At 32.6% G+C, this 21,576-nt stretch overlaps 1 protein-coding gene across 1 annotated transcript in view; it reads right to left on the bottom strand.

The window, feature by feature from the left end:
* Positions 1-1,348: 1,348 nt before the first annotated feature.
* Positions 1,349-21,576, bottom strand: part of CCDC112 (coiled-coil domain containing 112) — a 33,181-nt gene continuing 12,953 nt past the window's right edge. Inside the window, exons 4-10 of the mRNA XM_074281987.1 lie at positions 11,672-11,761; positions 11,030-11,105; positions 9,389-9,779; positions 5,216-5,623; positions 2,530-2,625; positions 1,573-1,691; positions 1,349-1,473 (exon numbers count right to left, since the gene is read on the bottom strand). Coding sequence (XP_074138088.1) covers positions 1,443-1,473; positions 1,573-1,691; positions 2,530-2,625; positions 5,216-5,623; positions 9,389-9,779; positions 11,030-11,105; positions 11,672-11,761 — 1,211 coding nt within the window. The 3' untranslated portion in view covers positions 1,349-1,442. The remainder of the gene's footprint in view (positions 1,474-1,572; positions 1,692-2,529; positions 2,626-5,215; positions 5,624-9,388; positions 9,780-11,029; positions 11,106-11,671; positions 11,762-21,576) is intronic.

The following is a 21,576-nucleotide window of genomic DNA, read 5'->3' as shown; positions in this document are numbered from 1 at the left end:
CCAACAGGAGAAATACAGAGAGGCTTGGAGAGACTTACATCAACTGATGCTGAGTGAAACGAGCAGAACCAGAAGATCATTATACACTTCAACAATGATACTGTACGAGGATGTATGCTGATGGAAGTGGATTTCTTCTACATAGAGAAGAGCTAATCCAATTCCAATTGATTAATGATGGACAGAACCAGCTACATCCAGAAAAGGAACACTGGGAAATGAATGTAAACTGTTATTTTTACCTTCTCAATCCAATTCTTCCTGTGCAACAAGAAATTTGGTTCTACATACATATATTGTATCTAGAATATACTGTAATATATTTAACATATATAAGATTGTTTGCCATCTGGGGGAGGGGGTTGGGGGAGGAAGGGAAAAAAATCTGAATAGAAGAAAGTGCAAGGGATAATGTTGTAAAAAATTACCCATGCATATGTACTGTCAAAAAATGTTATAATTATAAAATAAAATAAAAATTAAAAAAAAATAAATTCTGTGACCACACTGTCACTGAAAAATAAAATAAAATAAAATAAAATTATGAAGTGGAAGATAGAGACTATTTCTACATGCTCTGAAGTGGAAGGCTGAGTGCTCCATCAAACAAGCCTGCTTATAAACAAGCTTCCAGAACATTAACTTGTGTTGGTATTAAGCAGGAGTGATTATGTATGTCCAAAGTATGGGACCCACTTACAGTAACAATGAATATGAAATAAATATCAAAACTTTGCTTCATAAAAGGACCAGCTATTTATTTAATATATCCAATGTAGTAGTCACTGCATCAAAAGTGAAAGGGACAATACAAGTAATTGAATTTTGCTCTCTCATTTTATAGATGAGGTATTTGAGGCTTAGGGACATTAAGGGACTTGCCCAGGGTCATTAAAAAATAAAAATGGCAGAAATGGGATCTGAACCCAGCTCCTCTAATTCCAAATTTGCCCTCTTTTATCTCTATGTTGCCTCCCAATTTAAAGACATTCATGCTTTGACATTCAAAATTTGTTAATTACATAAGGTACCATCTATTTTAAAACATCTTAAAATTTTTCAATTAGGCATACAAATATAGTTTTCTTCTATTATATAATGAAGCCATAAGAAGAAACCTCCACTTATTTACTTCATATGCTTAAGTTACAATAATTTAAAATTATATTTTTCCTTTCAATTTGCTGTTGCAAAATAAAAATTTAAATATGGAAAGAATTATCTCCCTAGGGAAAAACAGAAATAAAACAGCAATTGTTGGCATGTATTTCAATATCTAATAATCAAACACTACACAATGTATATTCACAGTATAACAAGGTAAATGACCATTTCTGAACATAAGTGGTTGCTTTTTATATAAATCATTTATTTTCTTGTGTAAAGGATTATATCAATATTCACATTAGCTGGATGGCAATTTCAATTTGCTCAATTTTCTTCTATAATCCTTGTCTCCATGTGGGGATGGCCCTATGGAGAGAAGTAGTAGATACATTATAAGGAAATAAAAAATACCTTTAAAAAAGCCTTTAACTTTATTTGTTTGTTTATTTGTTTTTTCATTTTTACCTATGTGGTATATTCAGAAGAGGCCCTGCACCTGTTGGACCTCTCTCCTTTGTACGTTCTTCCCATCCTTTGGTAAGTTTGTATAATCTGGATGGATCCCGACTAACATTAACTTCAACCTGTCAATAGAAATAAAATCATAACCTATTAATTATATTAACTAATAAATTAAAACTTATAAATTCATAATAGGACATTATAATAAAAAGGCAATTTCAAAAAAACAAACATTAATAAAAATTCAATGTTTATCAAATAACCACTTTTATGTTCCTCAAGTGACCATTTTATTTTTCTAAAGAAAAGAGGTTATATGATTATTATTTTTTAAAATCAAGGCTTTCTAATTATATTACACAATAGCAACTTAATAATAAAAGTTACCCTTCAATACTTGGTATATTTCTTCTAATCCTCCCACAAAATAAAGTTTAAGGATTTTTAAAAAAGTCTTTTTCATTTCCTTATAATTTAACTACTACTTCTTACCACAGGACTATTCCAACCTAGTGATAAGAATTACAGAAAAGAGTTTAGTAAACAGAAAACAGAATAACATTAGAGGAGCTAAGCAATACCATTTTTATTGAAAAAAGAAAAAAAAAAGTATGATTGCCAAGTGTAATGTATGGGCAAGAATTAAAAAAGGAAGAAAAAAATTGAAGAGCAAGAGTCAAGGAAGGGAAGAGAAAGAAAGTATAGAAGCAGACATTTCTGTTTTTTAAAACATAGATATTTAACCACATATTGTATCCTTAGTTGAATTAAATTATGTTTTTTCCTACTTGGGCAAGCAGTTAAAATTTTTAAAGGAGATAAAATTAGGGGGGAAAAGCCAAAAAAATAAATGTGTTTTAAATGTTTTAAGTCTACTAAAGGGGTAAAAAAAAAAAGTAGGATAATATTGTTGAATATTTTCTAAAATCGGAATTCAGGTATAGTCTTAGGATATAGTACCTTTTCTCTTAATTTTGCCAATCTTCTTTCTTTTTCTATCTTTTCATTTTTCTTTGCTTGTCTCTCCAGAATCTTTAATTCAAGTTTATGTAAATCCTGTAGAACATATGCAAAATAAAAAAGATGATTTCTGAAGACAAGGAAATTAAAATTAAAAATTTCAAAAGTCTAGCTGTTTGATGACTAAACTAAAAGTTAGCTGTCTGGGCTCTCTAATTCTGACTCCACATTTAATAGCTGAGTAATCTGTCAAACTCAATTTCTCTCTCTAGACTTCAATTTCCTCCTTTGTAAAATAAGAGGTCATTTAATTCAAACCTCTAAATTTATTCCCGATTCTAACATTATATGATTCTAAGATTTTTTAATGACATTTAGATATCTTTAGTTATTAATGCTTTAAATTTTTGAAATATAGATTTTACTGTGATGTTTTCTAATGAACCAAATTTTGTCAAAATAAGTTGAGCATCCCAGGAGGGTATATACTATAAAACCAGTGAGGTCTGACTTGGAATATGACAACCATCAACGAAATTAACATGCTATCAAACTAAAACTATTTGTCCCTATAAGATTAGTATTTGTACAACTAAAAAAAAAAGTTCTCCCTAAAATTCCTACTCTACTGGTCTTGTTTCATTCCCACACAAAGTCTCAACTTCATGGTAGAGAAACTTCTTTTATCTTTCTAACGATTTCAAAGTATCATTTAACAAAACAGCAATTTTAAATGAACTAGCTGGCAGTAGAATTTTTAAACTCAAATGAAGATTTTCATTTTAGCTGACTAATTAATAGTCTATAAAAAAACACAATATAATGTTTCTGGCTATTATGTTGTGGTAATTTGTTCCTAGAGCCATGATTAGGTTCAATTCACAGAAAACTTATTTTTTTCAAAGTTATTATGGCATCTAGAAGTAAAAACAAAAGAAATTTTATTTTAGACTACTACTAAAAAACAAGGAGATTGGGGTAAGTAACAATTCAAGGGTATAGTCAAAAACAACTTCACAAATCATTTTCCTTTTCAGGAAATTTCAGGCTAAACATTCAACCAATTGCAAAACTTGTAAGTACTCAAATAGGATGATGTATCCATTTTATCTCCATTATGGAGTTTTCTACAGAGAATAAGTCAAAGATAAATTCCTTGTGGATGGGAAGATACTCCTGATGACCCTATTTTGTGGATGACAGCTGAATTGATTACATCAAGCTCCAGAACCTTGAGAGGCTTTTAGAAGGGACAGGTAATCATATAAAAAGTTTGTTCTATCCACACATAAGGAAAAGATGAAATAAAAGAATGTCTATTGTTCATATTTCAACTTGCATTTGGATGGATATTCTATGGAGTAGATGATCCCAGGATCTAATTGATTTGGGAATTTTCTCCAATGAGTAATCTGATATGAAACTCACATGAATTTTCCCTTCCTTTATAACTACATCCTTCCACAGCCTTCCAAAAGTTCGCCAGAAGTAGCTGACATTGAAGGACTCCTTTTCTTTCTCTCAACATTGTAATGGTACTAGTGAAGCATTATTTGTCATCTCCTTCTCTTTCCATTTTATCAACTTATCTTTTTATCCAATCATAAAAATTCTTGATAACTTTCTTTAATCTTCTTATTCTCTTGTCTCTTCTTAATTACATGTTGCACTCTGCCTACACCCATTAGGTATCCCTTCACTGCCCTCAAGGTATAGTCATCTTCAGTTCTTTAGGTATAGTGCTATTCTATGTCTTTTTGACAATACCAAATGTCTATATAGAAAAGATGGATTTTTGCTTTTATAGGAAGCTTGGGTTTAGTAAAAAGAACTCTGAATAAAATAAAAAATAAAAAAAGAACTCTGTAATTTCCCCCAAACTAGCTCTATCTATAGTATCTATACTGTCACACAAATATACATATTTTTTGATTAAGCTCCATAGAGTATCTATCTAAATGCATTATTAGTCAACCTATAAAATGGTCTAATCACTCTAGAAAACAATATGGAATCATGTAATAAAAGTAAATAAAATATTCATATCCTGAGACCCAACAATTTCACTAAGAGAATAAGCATGATAACTATGACAACGTAAATTTTTAAATTACTAGAATGAAATAAAATTCTGAGTAAATGAAAAATCAATGATGGGCCTGAAGCTCAGAAAATTAAATACCTCCCTCTTTGTAATAGAAGGGCAAGGGATTACTAAAATAGAATGTTTATTTGTGTGTATGTGTATGTCTGTGTGTCTGTGTGTATATGTGTGTGGTATACAAAACCATACATATAGTAGATTATATGTATGTATATATTATATATACAATCAATATATGATAATTTATATACAAATATATACACATATATGTATAGATTGGTAGGTAGATTCAAAAGGAATATGACTATCAGAAATATTAAGTATTTTTTTCTTAAATTCCTTTGTTAATAGGTAAGAGGTCCCCATCCTTCCACCCCCATGATTTTGATGTTGAGACAATAGGTTTCAATGAAACATATTTTTTAAAAATATGATGAGAGAAACAATAGGAGAGATTATATGCACATATAGCAAGTATATACACACATATACATCCACATACATATCCATAATCTATATAGTTACACATATATGCAAAATGTCAATATATGTATAAACATACACAAACATATATATACTCACTCTCTCTTGAAACTTAGTAATTTCATTTAGAGCTGTTTTTCTTCTTTCTTCCCTTTCAGTCTTCTCCTTCATCTCTTTTTCAAGTTTCAACAATTCTTCCTGCTCTTTCTTCTGCTGAGTATGTTTTTCTAGCAATAATTTTAGGTGAGATTGGCGCTGATGTTCTTTCTGTTGCTTTCTCTCTTTTTCCTCCTCTTCTTTTAATTGAGATGTTTGTTTCATAGATAATTCCACAATTTTCTGCTTTTTCCAGGCTTCAATTGCTAATTTCTGTTTCTTTCTTTGCTCTTCTTTTTGTTTTTGGGAATCTTCTTGTTGAAGATCATTACTCCTAAGTATTTCCTCTGACTTTGTTTCCAACATTTCTTTCTTTTCTTGTTGCTTCTTTGCTTTCCATTTCTGAATAAACTAAATAAGTTTTTTTAAAAAAAGGAAAGTGATGTTTAGTTTAAATCCTAGGTGATCAAAACTATAAACTCATTTCAGTCCACTGCATATAAATCAAACAATATTCTGAAACTTTTAACTCAGAGAATCCATAATTATAATTTGTTTTACCTGATTTCTCTAGCTGATGAATATCCCAAACTTATTTATCATTTATGATAAATGGCATTCAAGTGTGAACTACCTTTTGCTAACCAATCTTGACTGATAAGGAAAGAAACTTATTTGTTATCTTTATTAATAAGGCAACTAGAAGGAAGTATTAAACTACAGGCTGAGAAAAAGGTGAAATTGAGAAACAAAATCTGATGCTAGTTCAGGCAACAAACTATTTGACAGACAAGAAAATCATATTTTAATATGCAACTCCATGACAAACATTTACCACAGCAAAACAGTCATATGCCTTGGCAGGAAACAGACCAGAAGTTATATTTTACCAAATGTTTTTAAAAGCATTTTATTTTTAAAAATATGAACATTTAAAAATATAAGCCATAATTACTTAAAAACTGACACTAATGAAATAGTTGTTAGAATTTATGTAAGTTCACATATACACACAACCCTTCCCAAGAGTCAGCTAGATGGTGCAATGGATAGAATGCCAATTCTAGAATAAGCAAGACCTGAACTGAAGAACTCAGACAATTATAGCTGTGTGACTCTGGACAAGTCTCTTAAACTGTTTGCCTCAGTTTCCTTATCTGTAAATATACAGATAAGGGGATAAAAGCAATAGTATCTTCCTCCTAGGGTTGTTGATTCACCAGTAAACAGGGTATTGTAAGGTTTAGTCCATGTTTCAGACTTCTGTTTTCATCCTGATATTCTAGTGTAGAGTGAGAAAGAAATCTCTTAATAATCTCTATTCCATAATGTTGTTGCTCTCAATTGTTGTAACCCTTATTGTATTTCTGTTATCTGGGATGCTTGAGAAGCAAATAATTTCATGTCTAGTTTTCTTTCTAGAAATGTTTCAATTGCCTCTTTTCACTGAAAAGCATTTGTTTTTTTCATTTTAAGTTAGACTCAGATTTGCAGAGTATATTATCTTGGGCTCTATCTTGAATTAATTTTCTCTTCAGAACCAGAAGTTTCTGGTGGATATGGAATACTTTTCTATTATTCAAATTTCTTTTCCTCTACATTCGAAGATCCTTCTCTAAGTCAGTTACAGAATTAGTTGTTTTTCTACATAATTATTACTATTAAGTTACCTGGAGTTTGCAACATGGGTTTTGTTGTTGTTGTTGTTTGGAGGCAATCTCATGTTTTCTTTCAAGTAGCATTTTGTTTTCAATGTCCACAAGTTCTGAGTAGTATCTCGTAATATTTCTTATCTTATGGTGTTCAGGTATTTTGACTTTTCATGTTCTTCTGGGATTCCTTTGTCTTCACTTTGTCTTCAAGATCAATTTTGGAGAAGTCTGAGAGGTCATGAAGATCAGAGAAAATGGATAATCCTCCATCTTGCTAGGCACATGACATAGAACTTGGTATTATTCTCTTCCAGTTTTACATCGTGAACATCACCATAATTTATAGTAGGATTCTTGTTTTGTTTTATTTTGTTTATTCATTCATTCAGTTTTACTTTCTAGATTGGGAATTTGTGTTAGGACCAGATTCTGTAACCTTCTGGAAGGCTTTGCTTTTATCTTTTCTTGGGCCTTGCTGCTGCCCTTTTTTAGAGGGCTGAGTATTGTGTTCTTCATGGATCTCATAGGTAACTTAGGCTGGACACTGAAGCTTTCAGTATGCCCAAAGCTATCTGATCTAAGCTGACACATGACCACTGGCCTAAACTGAGCTTTGCAAGTTCTTGGCTCAGGCTAGGATCTGAACAAAAGAACTAGACTTCGGTTAACCCCAGCCAGTCAGATAGTAGGAAGGTATGTAGGTTCAAAGGGATAGAAGGATAAGCTCTACCTTGGTTTGAGCTCCCCCTCCTGGTTATTCCATTACAAATTCTGGGTTAGATGAGCCCTCTCTCCACAATTAGTCACACAGCCGCTGCTTACTTCTATGCCTGTTTTCTATTGGTATACAGTCCATAAATCACTCCTCCTGGTGCAGGCCCCTCTTCAGTTCACATTAGATCAGTTATGCAGTTGTAGGGTATAAGCAACAGAGCTTCCAAGTCATACCTATTGCTGCGCCCTGCATTTTGTCAGGTCCCTTTCTTCTTGTCCAAATTCACAGTCACAGGCACCTGCTCATTATTCCTGAGCTGGAAGTTCTTGGGTGGCACCCTTTTCTCTAGATCAGTTCTCACTGAGGGCATATCTCTGTTTGTCTCCTTATATGACATGAGGTGCAAAAATAGTTCACTATGATTTTTCCTTGGGTTTCCCAATTAGAAGTAGGTCTGATGCTTTCCTAGGCCTTTGATGGAGTAGTGGGTCTCTATTGGTTGATCTTTCTATTATTAGTTACTGCATCATTCTTCTTGATTAGATAGATAAACCTGCTCTCCCTTATCCAATAGTACTATAAAGTATAGTGCAATATATGAGATTTTGACAGTGTGGTTTTTAATCACAACTATAAGTTTTAAACCATTAGCTATAGACTAGTTTCTAATTTCCTTATTAATAAATGGTAGATCAAATGTGACCTTGGTTTGTTACATAATTAGAGGAGATTAATGGCAACAAAAGCAGGATGCTGGTAATTTTTTGGTGGGCTTTACCTACACTTTTCATATTAATTGGATGGAAAACTTTTCTGTTTCTAATTTTACTTCTAGAAAACAGACCTCTTTTTAATCAAAAAACAAATGGATTATTTGATAGCTTTGGCTGAGACTTATAATGAACTGAACAAAGACTGTTTCTGTTGATCATTATTTAATTTACTGCAAACACTGTAACTTGTACCCTTGATCATGTAAGTGCTTAACCATAAGCACACATTAAAATCTGATTCATCAGTTCTTTTTTTATCTTAAAAATATGCCAATAACATATTAAAATTAAGAGTATCAAATGATTAAAATGTGAAGTCATTTCTTAGCACTATTTCAGCAGAATAAACATGATAAAGATTACATGTACTGGCCATGCCTGATGCAGCTGGTTTTTAAGCACAGAAGTTGGAAGGGAAGGAAAAGACCAATGATAAAAAACTAGTAACCTGTAGTATTGGGGATACAAGCTATGAGCAAATAAAGGTTTTCTATACATTTTTATAATATCTAGAGCATGTTTTTCCATAATGCATGTTTTAAAGCTAAAAGAATGTAGCACACAATTAAGTTAAAATTAAAAAAATTAAAATAAAAAACAATTTAGGAGGGGAGACATGTATCCTCAGCACATATATCAAATCATTTATGGTATGCTATACTAGTAGAAGATATTAATTACTATAGCATAAACCATACTAAGTGGGGTTTTCTATTCATTTCAACTCTAAAGTTTTCCTTGATCTTTCAATACAAGCTTTATTTTATCTAAATGTAAACTTATATTAATTTCTATACTTGAACATATTTAGAATTTTTATGTTTTAATTTTACCACCTTGAGTGCTTTAAGTCAAATAAAGAATGCTTTAATAAATAAAAAAATTATAATGTTTATATTTTTATATTTATATTTAATTTTTTTATAATTAACAAACAAATAAAGAGGTGAAAACAAACAAATCAGACTGACCAAAGGTGATAACTGAATAGAAATATGCCCAAATACTAAATATATATGTAAAACAAAAGTTTTACCTCTTTTTTCCTTTCTTCTAAAGACAGAAATTTTTGGTACCATTTCTCATGCAGCTGAACCTCATCTTCTGTTCTTCCAGGAAGATACTCTAGAACTTCTTTCATATAACTGGGCTTCCCTTTATGCTTATTTCTCACTTTTAGAAAATACTGATGATCATAATCATCCCATCCCCCTTGTCGTCCTCCTGCTTGCTGAAGGAACTTTTCAAATTCTACTACTTCTTCAGGAAGATTATTTAGCATCACTGTGTCCAAGGAAAATCTGCTTGATGGTACTTTGAAAGATCTCTCTGTTCTTGAATTACTCAATGCCCAGGTCTCTATTTTTTTCTCCAAAGCATTTAGTTCATTACTAGTTATTTTCTCTTCTTTAATAAGATCTTCATATCTAAAATTAAGGATAATATTTGAATAGTCAGCTTTTTAAAAATATACATGTCAATCTTCCAACATGGTAATAAAGAAAGAGCAATGAATTTGCATTCTTGAGGATCTGGATTCAGGTCTTGACTTTGACACTTTCTAGCTGTGTAACAACAGAGTCACTTAAAATCTCTGAGTCTTAGTTTTCCAAATATAAGAAGAATATATTTGTACTACCTACCTCACAGGACAGCTAAGTGGCACAGTGGATAGTCATGAAGACTCATTATTTATGAGTTCAAATGCAGCCTACCACACTTACTAGCTGTGTGACCCTGGGGCAAGTTACTTAATCCTGTTTGCCTCCGTTCCTTATTTTTATTATTATTTTGCATTTCAGTGAGTATCAGGTCACTTTACCTGGTCACAATAAACTTAATACAAGATAAAGGAACAGAAATTCAAGATCCTCAAAACCAAGTTAACATGTACATATCCAATGGCTTTAATACAAGAGTGGGTACAGAGGAGAATGGCAAAAAAAAAAAAAAAAAAAAAAAAAATGTTGGAAACATTTTCCACTTCAGTGGAAACACTAAAGAAAGAGAGATGCCAAAGCTGTCTAGACTACTCAAAAACCTAATATCTATATTACATGAATACTTTTTTCAAAAAGAAGCAGTTAGGTATTTCTTGAGACTGAACATTATGGGGAATGTATTTGTTGGATGTTTTTGCTTTGTCAAATCAAGAAAAATTTTTTTTTTGTTTTTTTTTTTTAACACTTAATTTTATAAGAAACGAATAGGAAAGTATTGGACATGGAAAAATCAGCAGCATCATGAAAATGACCATGCAACAGAAAGAAAATTATTGGCTACTGATTTGGGGTTTTGTCATGTCTGTATATAAATGAAAATGAGTAAAGAATTAGATTTTAAAGTCTCATTTAAAAGTGTCTTTTTTAAAAAATTCAATCAACTTGTATGCACATTAAAAGTGCACTTGGGGGGCAGCTAGGTGGCGCAGTGGATAGAGCACTAGCCTGAATTCAGGAGGACCTGAGTTCAAATCGGATCTCAGACACTTAACACTTCTTAGCTGTGTGACCCTGGGCAAGTCACTTAACCCCAGCCTCAGGGGGGAAAAAAAAGTGTACTTGAAAAAGGAATAACAATGTAAGTCTTCCCAAATTACTTTTGTATAGTCTTAACACTAACAACAGAGTGAAAATAAACCTGATTGATTTAAAAATTAAAATATTTTTAAACATACATCTGTCTCTGGTCTTCTTTAAAAGTATTGATTGCATTTTCAATTTCTTCCATCATTTCTCTTAGTTTTTCAACAACTGTTAAAAAAAAAGGAGAAAACAATCTATCCATTTTCTTTACTTTAACGTTCTAATTACTATATATGAAATTAGAAACAAAAACTCAACTTTCATTCCACTTAAAAAAAAGTTTTGAAGTACAAGAACAGTGGCAAAAATATTAATCTTAGAAAAATAACACAGTAGAAAAAACCCTGTGCTAGGAGCCAATATTCATTTGTTCACTAATTAGTTCTTATCTTGAATAACTCATTTAAACTAATCTCTCTGTAGTTCAGTTTCCCCACCTACAAAATATAGAAATCTGTTTACCTTGTCTTACCACAAACATACTGAGATGATATGAAAGCAGCAGTATTATTAGTTATAGTAACATCACTATTTTAACTAATACTAAATGTTAAATATTCTATATCACTAAGACAAATAATGTACAGTATAGTTTTCATAAACATTAATACTAGAAATTTTCTTTGTTCTTTCCATTTTACTTATGCAATCGGTCTTTGCAGAATTAGTGGTAAAAGCATTGATATCTTTCCCTTTCCCCAAGATAATTTTTAATACATAAAAAGTACACTTACATTCTGGTGTAGATTTTACATCTTTTAACTGCTGCTGAAGCCTCTTTACATTGTTATGCATTTTTGCCAAGTGTTGCTGGATTTGAGCTCCTATAGAAATACCAAGTTAAAAATACTTCTATTAGAAATATTTTTACAACTCAGAAATTCTTCTCAAGATTTGGAAAATACTCCATACCTAAATAAGGTCAAAATGGGTACATGATTTAGGTATAAAGGGTGATGCTACAAGCAAATTAGAAGACCAAAGGATAGTTTACCTAGCAGATCTTTGGAGAAAGGAGAAAGTGATGACCAAAGAAGAATAAAAGAACATTATGAAAGGCAAAATGTGACAACTTTGATTACATTACATTAAAAAGTTTTTGAACAAATAAAACTAATGCAGTCAAGATCAGAAGGGAAGTAGAAAGCTGGGAAACAATTTTATAGCCAGTATTTCTGATAAAGGCCTCATTTCTAAAATATATAGAGAACTGATTCAAATTTATAAGACTACAAGTCATTTACCAACTGATATTTAGTCAAAGGATATGAACAATTTTAAGATGAAAAAATTAAAACTACCTATAGACATGAAAAAAGTTCTAAATCACTACTGATTAGAGAAATGCAAATTAAAACAACTATGAGGTACCTTTCAGATTGGCTAAGATGACAGGAAAAGATAATGATAAATGTTGGAAGGGATGTGGGAAAACTGGGACACAAGAAAGGAGACAAGACTTGGAAAGACACAATAAATGATTTGGACTTTAACCCCTGGCTGCACATGTAGTGATTACTGACCTGAAACGAAGGCTGCCTCCAGAAACCCCAAGAAAACCCCAACAAGAGAACATTTTAGAGAGAATAGTTACACCCCTCCACTGTAGATGGGATACTAATGCATTGTTGGCAGAGTTGTGAAATGATCTAACCATTCTGGAGAACAATCTGGAACTCCACATACCCTTTGACCCAGCAGTGTCTCTACTGAGTCTGTATCCCAAATAAATCATAAAAGGGGGGAAAGGACCCACATGTACAAAAATGCTTGTAGAAGCTCTTTTTGTTTTGCCAAGGAATGGGAAAATAATAGATGCCCTTCAACTGGGGCATGGCTGAATAAGTTACGGTATATTAAAGTAATGGAATATTATTGTTCTATAAAAATTGATGATGAACAAGATAATTTTAGAAAGCCCTGGAAAGATTTACATGAACTGATGCTGAGTAAAGCAAGCAGAACCAGAAAAACACTGTATACAGCAATGGCTGAATTGTGCCATGATCAACTATGACAAACTTGGTTCTTTTCAACGGTTCAATGATCCAAGATAATCCCAATAAACTTTGAATTAAAAACACCATTCACATGAAGGGAGAGAATTATGGAGAATGAATTTAAATCAACACATACTATTTTCATCTTTTTTTCTCACGTGGTTTTACCCTTTTCTTATTTTTTTTCTCCCAACATAATTCCTATAGAAATATGTTAAAAATGAATGTGTGTGTATATATATATTATATATGTACATATATATATGTATATATATATATATATGTATATATATATGAATGAAATAAAAATGTTTTTACATGTAACTGGGGAAAATAAAAATGATTTTTAAAAGTTATTTAAAAGACTTGGAAAACAGTCACTTTTATACTGATGAAGTCTGTAGCAGGGTTATAGAAAACAGAATTTGATGTTTGGAAAATCTTTGCTCATACCACTGATAGTAATTTTGCTTATGAGTGACACTGAACATTCAATGTTAAATCCTGAATAAATAATTCTTACGAGTTTATTCAAATTTTATTATACTGAAATTTTGTTCACCAAAAAATTAGCTAACTTGGGTTTGAAGAATTAAAAAAAATACTTTTATTGATTTTCCCAAGTAATATTTTTCAAGTAATGTAAAAAAAAAAAAATTTAACAATTGTTTTTAAGCTTCTGAGAGTTTCAAATTTTCTCCCTCCCTTCCATGCCCTCTCCTTGAGACAGTAAATTTTATTTCTATTATAAATTTGAGTTCATGCAGAACATTTCCATATAATCTATGTTGCAAAATACATACACATACCTCAAAAGTAAAGAAGTTTTAAAAAGTATCCTTCAATCTGCATTCAGAATCCACCAGTTTTTTCTCTAGTTACGACAGTATTTTTCATCATGGGTTTATTAGAATTAGATCTATAGGTTCTTGGATTACTGTACTGATCAGAACAGTGAAATTTTTCATAGTTGAGCACCCTTACAATATTACTGTTATTGTGTGCAATATTCTCCCCGTTCTGCACACTTCACTTTGCATGAAATCATGTTTTCTTAGATAGTTCTGAATCTACCCTATTCATCGTTTCTTATAGAATAATATTCTATCACAATTATGTATCACAATTTGTTCAAGCATACTGACAGACATTCACTCAATTCCAATATTTTGCCTACACAGCCTCACAAAAAGTTGACATACATTTTGTACAAAAAGGTCTATTTTTGCTTTTATTTTGTCTGGGATCTTGATTGTTCTCCCTTTTACTTCACTGAAGCTTAATAATTGATTTTGTTTCAGTCCCTTATTTTAATTTTGTTTATTTGAAGTGTTTCTTGTAAACAATATATTGTGTACATTTTGTTTTTTAAATTATTCTGCAATGTTTCAGTTTTCAGGGTGAGTATATCCCATTCACATTCACAATTATGATTATTACATGCATTTCCCTCATTTTATTTTCTTCTCCTTAACCTCTCTTTTTTGTGCTATCCTTCTTCTAAAATCTGTTTTGCTTCTCAGCAATGCCTTTTTTTTCTTTTTTCTTTTTTTTTAATTTAATAGGCCCTCCCTTTTATCACATCTTCTTTTACTTATATCCTTCCTTTACTACTTCCCTGTTGGGTAAGATTTTTATTACCAACTGAATAGGTACATATATTTCCCCTTTTGGAACTGATTTAGAATGAAATTCAGGTATTACCTCCCCTTACTACTTTCCCCAGTGTTATGGGCCAGAACTTGAAACAAGGTGCTAAGTCAGTAGAATTGATAGAGACAATAGTAATCTAATTTAGCATGGTGCTTAACAATTCTCTAGTTCAGTACATGTACTTAGTACTTACTGTAGTTCTACAAGATTCACACCTTTAAGAGAGCATATATAAGCTAGGAGCCTCAGCCAGGATTCAGTAGGGGAGATTCAGAAGCCAAAGAAGGCAGGTGGGAGCTCAACTTTGGGAACTGGAACCAAGGCCTGACTGAAAGGCTCTGGACCATAAGAAAGCTAAATGGGCCACAAGAAAGGAGACAAGACTTGGAAAGACACAATAAATGATTTGGACTTTAACCCCTGGCTGCACATGTGGTGATTACTGACCTGAAACAAAGGCTGCCTCCAGAGACCCCAAGAAAACCCCAACAAGAGAACATTTTAGAGAGAATATTTACACCCCTCCACTGTAGATGTTCTTCATTGTTCGCCTTTTTTATGAAATATTTTTTCCCATTTGTCCTCTTTCCTCCCCTTCTCCCTAGATATACCTCTTTCTCACTTATACTTTTTTTTTTTTTTTTTTAAACTTCATCCCAAAATAAATGACTCACTCCCATATGCTCTTTCTATGTAGGATCCTTCTAACTGTCTTAATAATAATAAAGGTTTCAGGAGATGTGTGAATCATCTTCCCATAGTGAAAGGTTAACATCTTAAACTTTATAATTTTTCTTTTACAGTTTGCTTTTTATATTTCTCTTGAGTCTTGTATTTGAAAGTCAAATTTTCTATTTAGCTTCAGTCTTTTCATCAGGAATGATTGAAAAATCCTCTATTCCATTAAATATTCTTTAAAACAAACAAACAAACAAATCATGAATGAGTATACTGAGTTTTGTTAGATAAGTGATTCTTGGTTGTAATCACAGTTCTTTTGCCTTCTGGAATATCATATTCCAAGTCCTCTGCTCTTTGTTTGATTTTAACTATAACTTTATATTATTTGAATGGTTTCTTTCTTTCTGTCTTTTTTTCCTACCTGAAGTATTTTCTCTTTGATTTGGGAGTTCTGGAATTTGTTTATGATATTTCTGTGAAATTTCATTTTGTGATCTCTTTCAGGATTAATGGATTCTTTCTGTTTCTGTTTTACCCTCTGGTTTCTATGATATAGAGGCAATATCCTTGATAATTTCTTGAAATATGATGTTTAAGCTCTCTCTCATCATGTAATTCATCAGGTAATTCAAAAATTCTCATAAAGTATGCCTGTTTGATCTATTTTGTCAGCCAGTTGTTTTTCCAATGAATTATTTCATATTTTCTTCTATTCATTCTTTCAGGCTTTGCTTTATTGTATCTTTAAGTTGTATGAAATCATTAGCTTCTACTTGCTCAATTCTAATTTCTAAAGAATTTTTTGTTGTTATGGGCCAGAACTCTGAAACAAGGATTCTTACAAGGTGTTAAGTCAGTGGAATTGATGAGACAATAGTTATCTAGTTTAGCATGGTGCTTAATAGTTCTCTAAATTCAGTATGATTGATTAATCTTATAACAAATAATGGTTTCCTAGTGATATAATTATTGGTTTATACTCAAAATAGGACATATAAAGCTTTGACAAACTCAGCCAGAGTGAGAGCCAGAGAAAGACTCAGAAGGGCTCAGAAAGAGACTCAAAAGGTCCAGACACAGACTGGAAAGACACCCAGAGTCAGATTCATCCACTCCATCTCACACCAGGCCTGTCCTACTTGAATTCTCCACTGAAACTAAGACTCCAGAAGGCCTCTAAAGAAGCTAGTCCAGGTCTCAGGCAAGGAAACTAGATTGTGAAAGAGATAATAAATGATTTGGACTTTAACACCTGGCTATTCTTGTGGTGATTAATCTGCTGAAAGATAGGCTGCTCCAGAGACCACCAGAAAAACAAACAAGTACACTACATTTTGTTAACTTCTAGGCTCTCTTTCACCATGGCCTTCAGGTAATTCAAGAATTCTCAAAAAGTATGCCTCCTTGATCTTTTTTGCCAGCCAGTTGTTTTTCCAATGAATCATTTCATATTTTCTTCTATTTCTTCATTCTTTCAGGCTTTGTTTTATTGTATCTTGAAATTGTATGAAGTCATTAGCTTCTACTTGCTCAATTCTAATTTCTAAAGAATTATTTTTTTGTGTGAAGTTTTATATCCTTTTTTGGCCAAATCTATTTTTTTTTAAGTTTTTTTTTTTTCTTCTTCAGGTTTTTTGTGTCTCTTTTATCAAGCTATTAATTGTCATTTCCTAATTTTCTTCCTTTTTCATTTCCTTAGGTACTTTTTTTCCTACCATTCTTGATTTGGAAAAAAAAAATTTAGCTCTTCAAGAAATTTTTTTGGTCCTGTATCCAATTCATGTTTTTGATTTTCATTTGTCTTCTGAATTTACCTCAATTTTCTGTCTCCAAGTATTTTTAAATAGTAACTTTTGTTTTGTTTATATTCCTCAATTCCTCAATTTCTTAATTTAGATCTTTGTCTTTATATTAATGTTGGTTTCTCTTCCCAGTTCTTGGGAGGGTAAGGGGAAGAGTCTGTCCTACCAGCTTTAGTATTTTTTTTAACAATCCTATTTTCAGAAGTAATTTGGAAGTTTTCAGTGCTTCTAAGGTTTTGTGATATAGGGAGAAGTGAGGTAGATCACTGTTCTTTTGGTTGGCATTGTGGTCCACAACAATTATTTCCATGGACAACAAATATGTATGTATCTCTTTAGCTTCCTTTACTTTCAGGATGTTCATGTTCAATTAGGAAGAAGTAACTAAGGGTGTTGCTTTGAAACATCATTTTAACAACTTGTAAATGGAGCAAGTTTGATATAATTAAATCTAAAGGATTTGGACTCCAGAAACATTATATTCTTCTAGTCAGGCCTAACAGATAATAAAAATTTAATCTTAATAAGATTGTTAGTGAAGGGCAGCGATCTGCTATCCATGACTCATTTCTTTTACATCTGGTACAGGCCACTTAAGCCCTGGGATTCTTGCTTTCACCTTTGATGTTCTTAAAGAATAAATCATGTTCTCAGTGTACATTATACTTATTCTGGGAACAGAACTATTTATTCTGCAAGTGCTTAGGAAACACAGACCTATATGTTTTGGTGAAAAGAATAAGTTAAAGACTGACAATTGTGAGTTCCTCCACCCAACTTGCACTTGCCTCCCCCAGCCTCCAAATGTAACACCAGATCTTTTTCTTGTTAAGAGGCTTAAACCAGCCACTTAAAAGTTCACCATAGATATAGCTGCTCTCATTATTGACACAGGTTCTGGAATACACAAAGCTGGATTTCCAGGAAACAATTTCCCCTTTGACTGTTTTCCCTTCCATCTTAGGGTATCCTGCTTACGTACACTGCCATCCATGTTGTGCTGTGTCTGTTTGCTTCTGGTTGTACCTCGGGTATTGTGATGGACTTTGTTTGTGGTCTGACACACTGTGCCACCTATAAGGATTTTGCCCTTCCCCATGTCATCATCCTTTGTCTGGATCTGGCTAGCTCTGATCTGATGGACTACCTCATAAAGATCTTAATGGAGAGGATATAATGTCATTCCCCCAGATGAAAGGGAAATTCTGTGTAACCTCAAGAAAAAGCTATGTCAGTTATGTCACCCTAGTCTTCAAGATTAATTGCTGCATTTTCTGGAAAAGAGCTATGAGCTCCCTGATGGCCAGGTTACTACCACTGGCAATGAAAGAAGTTCTCTTCCAACCATCTTTCTCAGTTGGGAAATCCACAAAACTACCTTCTACTCAATCATGAAATGTGAAACTGACATCCATAAGGATCTGCGTGCCCACCCCATGTGATCTGGCAGCACCTCTATATCCCCAGGCATTGCAGACAGGATGAAGAAGATTACAGCCCTATTTCCCTGCACAATGAGAATTAAGATCATTATCCCACCTGAGTACAAATACTGTGCACTGGAAGCTCCATCTCTTTTCACCTTTCAGAAGATATAATTCAGCAAGTGGGAGTATGATGGATCTGGGCCCCCCACTGTCCACCACAAATGATTCTAAAAGGATTGTTTGTAGATTTGGGTAGATTGGATGTTTGTTTCTTCTTCTTCTTCTTCTTCTTCTTCTTTTTTTTTTTGTCAAAGCATATGGCATGATAATTGCCCCTCCCCCCCAAAGAGATGAGATTGACATGAAAGTCATTTGTTTTTTGTTTTTGTTTCGTTTTTTTGAGCAGGGTTTGACTCAGAATTTAAAAAGTTGAAGAGTAAAGATGTTGAGCAGTCTAAGTACACTGGAGGCAAACATTCCCAAAGTGATAAAATGCATCTTCAGGACTCTGATTGTACATTTGCTTTGTTTTTTTTAAAACAGTCACTCCAAATATTGTCATTGAAAGTTACTTAGCTCTATGAAAACTACTGTCCTACAGATCAAGCAAAGGGGATACTTAACAAAAATCTAGATGGGGCAGTGGAGAGGAAGGAAGGCACTAGTATTGCTTTACATATAAATTATGTAATCCTTTAAAAAAAAAGTTTTTGTAGTTTCTGCCTTAATACTTTCTCCTTTTTAAAAATTAAATTGTTAAATTATCAAAGCCATAATAAATGACACTTTAAATTCCATCCATGCCACCAACATAGATATGAAGACTTTACAATCTCCCCAAGAGCTATTTAAGATTTATGTCAGAACTTGAGGGAATGGAGGAACTTTACCTGTACACTTGAAGGGACACTGAAACTCTAAAATTCCTTGAAGGAGAGATTCTCCTTGAATCCTGCCACTGTGGGGACCCTACTCTAGGACAAGCAGCTTCATTCGGTAACTTAGGTGGGGCTGGTTGAGTTAGGAGCTGGAGATACCAATCCTCTTGAATTAAAGACACTCATTCAATTCTATTCAAATTCAGCTCAAGCTGAAATCCAGCTTGTAGATAAAAAAAGCCAACTTGGAACTCCACCCATTATTCCCCTTTAGCTTGTAGCTAAGGCTTGTAAAAACTGCAACTTGGAACAACTCTTTGCAGAGGAGCTAAGATGCCAAGGAATCTTTCTTCCTGGCATAGCAGCAAGCTTCTGCCCACTGAAATAATATTCTCTTCCGGTGCTACTCTCTCTTTATTCTAACATAGTTCCCTAACAAGACTTTATGCTTCTCTGTCAGGATTTCTCTACTAGAAACTTTACTTTGGCTGCCTTCCCAATGCCAATAATAAATCTCTTTTATCAATCTAGCTTTCTGGGGTCTGTAAATTCCTTTATAGAGAATCTCTGTGTCACCAGAAGGGGGTTTCTCAAAACTCCCTACCCTTGTGCTGAATCCCAAGGGGGTACACGGGAGCCAAACCTCTCCATTTGGTTCTCTGAACACTGAACCTGCCGCTAGATCTTATCATTTAACTCCCTGACCACCAGAACCCTAATCTCATTTTGGTTCCCTAAATCCAGACCTCATCATTTGGTTCCCTGACAAAAGGGAACCCCAAAACCTAAACCTCATCACACTGACTTAGACTAGTTCAAATAAAAGTCCACAAGTTAAAAAAATATATTATGAGAGAACACACCACAATCTGCATTTTCCCACAACCTTGTCTTTGTGCTACTGCTGCTCCCTTTATCTGCAATGTCTTTCCCATGCCAATTCTGTTATCTAAATCCAAGAATCAGATCAAATGCTATGAAGTTCTAATCTCCACAGTCAAAAATAATCCTTCTCTTCCCTGATTTTCTATATTTCTTTGAATATTTCTTATTGTGCTGTCACAGTCTATTATGTGTAGTAATTATTTGTTTTCATTTCAACGCTCAGACCATAAACTTTAGTATTACAGAAATAGTTTAATTTTGTAATCTTGCATAGCATCTCTTCATAGGGGATGCTCCATAAACAATTAATGACAGTGAAAATCAAGACATTACACAAGAAAACCTTGAATTTCTTTATAATTTAAAATACACTGAAGGAATTGGGTTTTATGGTTCCTACTAACTCATATCTTTGAAAGGCAGTTTTTAAAATAATGCAAAGTAATATACTACAATGCTGTGGGAGATATGAAAGAGATAGTTTAAAAGAAACCTGGGAAGACTTGTATAATCTAACACAAAATGAAGTAAAGTAGTGCCAAGAATACAATTTATACTATAACAACATTGTAAAAATAAAATGAAAAACTTAAATCAGATCAATGGGATAAAATTAATTAAATTTCAAAGAGATGATGGAATAAATGTGCAAGATGAAATACATTTTGAAAATGGCTAACAATAGGAATTCTTTTTTTTTTAACAAGGTATATTTATTATAAAATTTTAGTTTTGGTTTTTCTGGAAGGAGACATGAGGGGAGAAAAATACTTGATAGGTGAAAAAATTAATTTTCAAATGATTAAAACTCATACTTGAGAGGGAAAAAAATAACTGGCAAATTCTGACTCTTAATAAGTTGCAGAATGGTTTCTTAAACCATGAGCTCTCTTCATAAAAAGCCCTTTGTTTGACTTAAAACATTTTACTAAATGATCAACCATTATTTCACCCTTAAGTACTATTTCTGCTATTTATTAGTCTTCAATTCTCTACTATTATTCTCAGATATTTTAAAGTACAAATTTAATATGGTAGCATTCATTCATTCAATAAAAATTAAGTTATCACTTATTATGTGCAAGGAACTGTGCCTAAGACTAGATTTGAGGAAAAAAACCAAAAAACTAGAATTGAAACTACTTTTCACTCAAGTTGTATAAATAAGACCTATCTCACCTCTGTGAACTGCAGTTGCCTCATCTATTAAATGGAGTAACACTATCAATGTAGTACCAACATCATAGGATAGTAGTGAGGATCAAATATATGTAAAGTGTAATATAAATGTTAGATATAATTATGATAAGGAT

This window comes from Sminthopsis crassicaudata, chromosome 1, assembly GCF_048593235.1.
Source record: "Sminthopsis crassicaudata isolate SCR6 chromosome 1, ASM4859323v1, whole genome shotgun sequence".
Taxonomy (NCBI): Eukaryota; Metazoa; Chordata; class Mammalia; order Dasyuromorphia; family Dasyuridae; genus Sminthopsis; species Sminthopsis crassicaudata.
The sequence above is the reverse complement of the archived record's forward strand: the minus strand, read 5'-3'. Positions and strand labels throughout refer to the sequence as shown.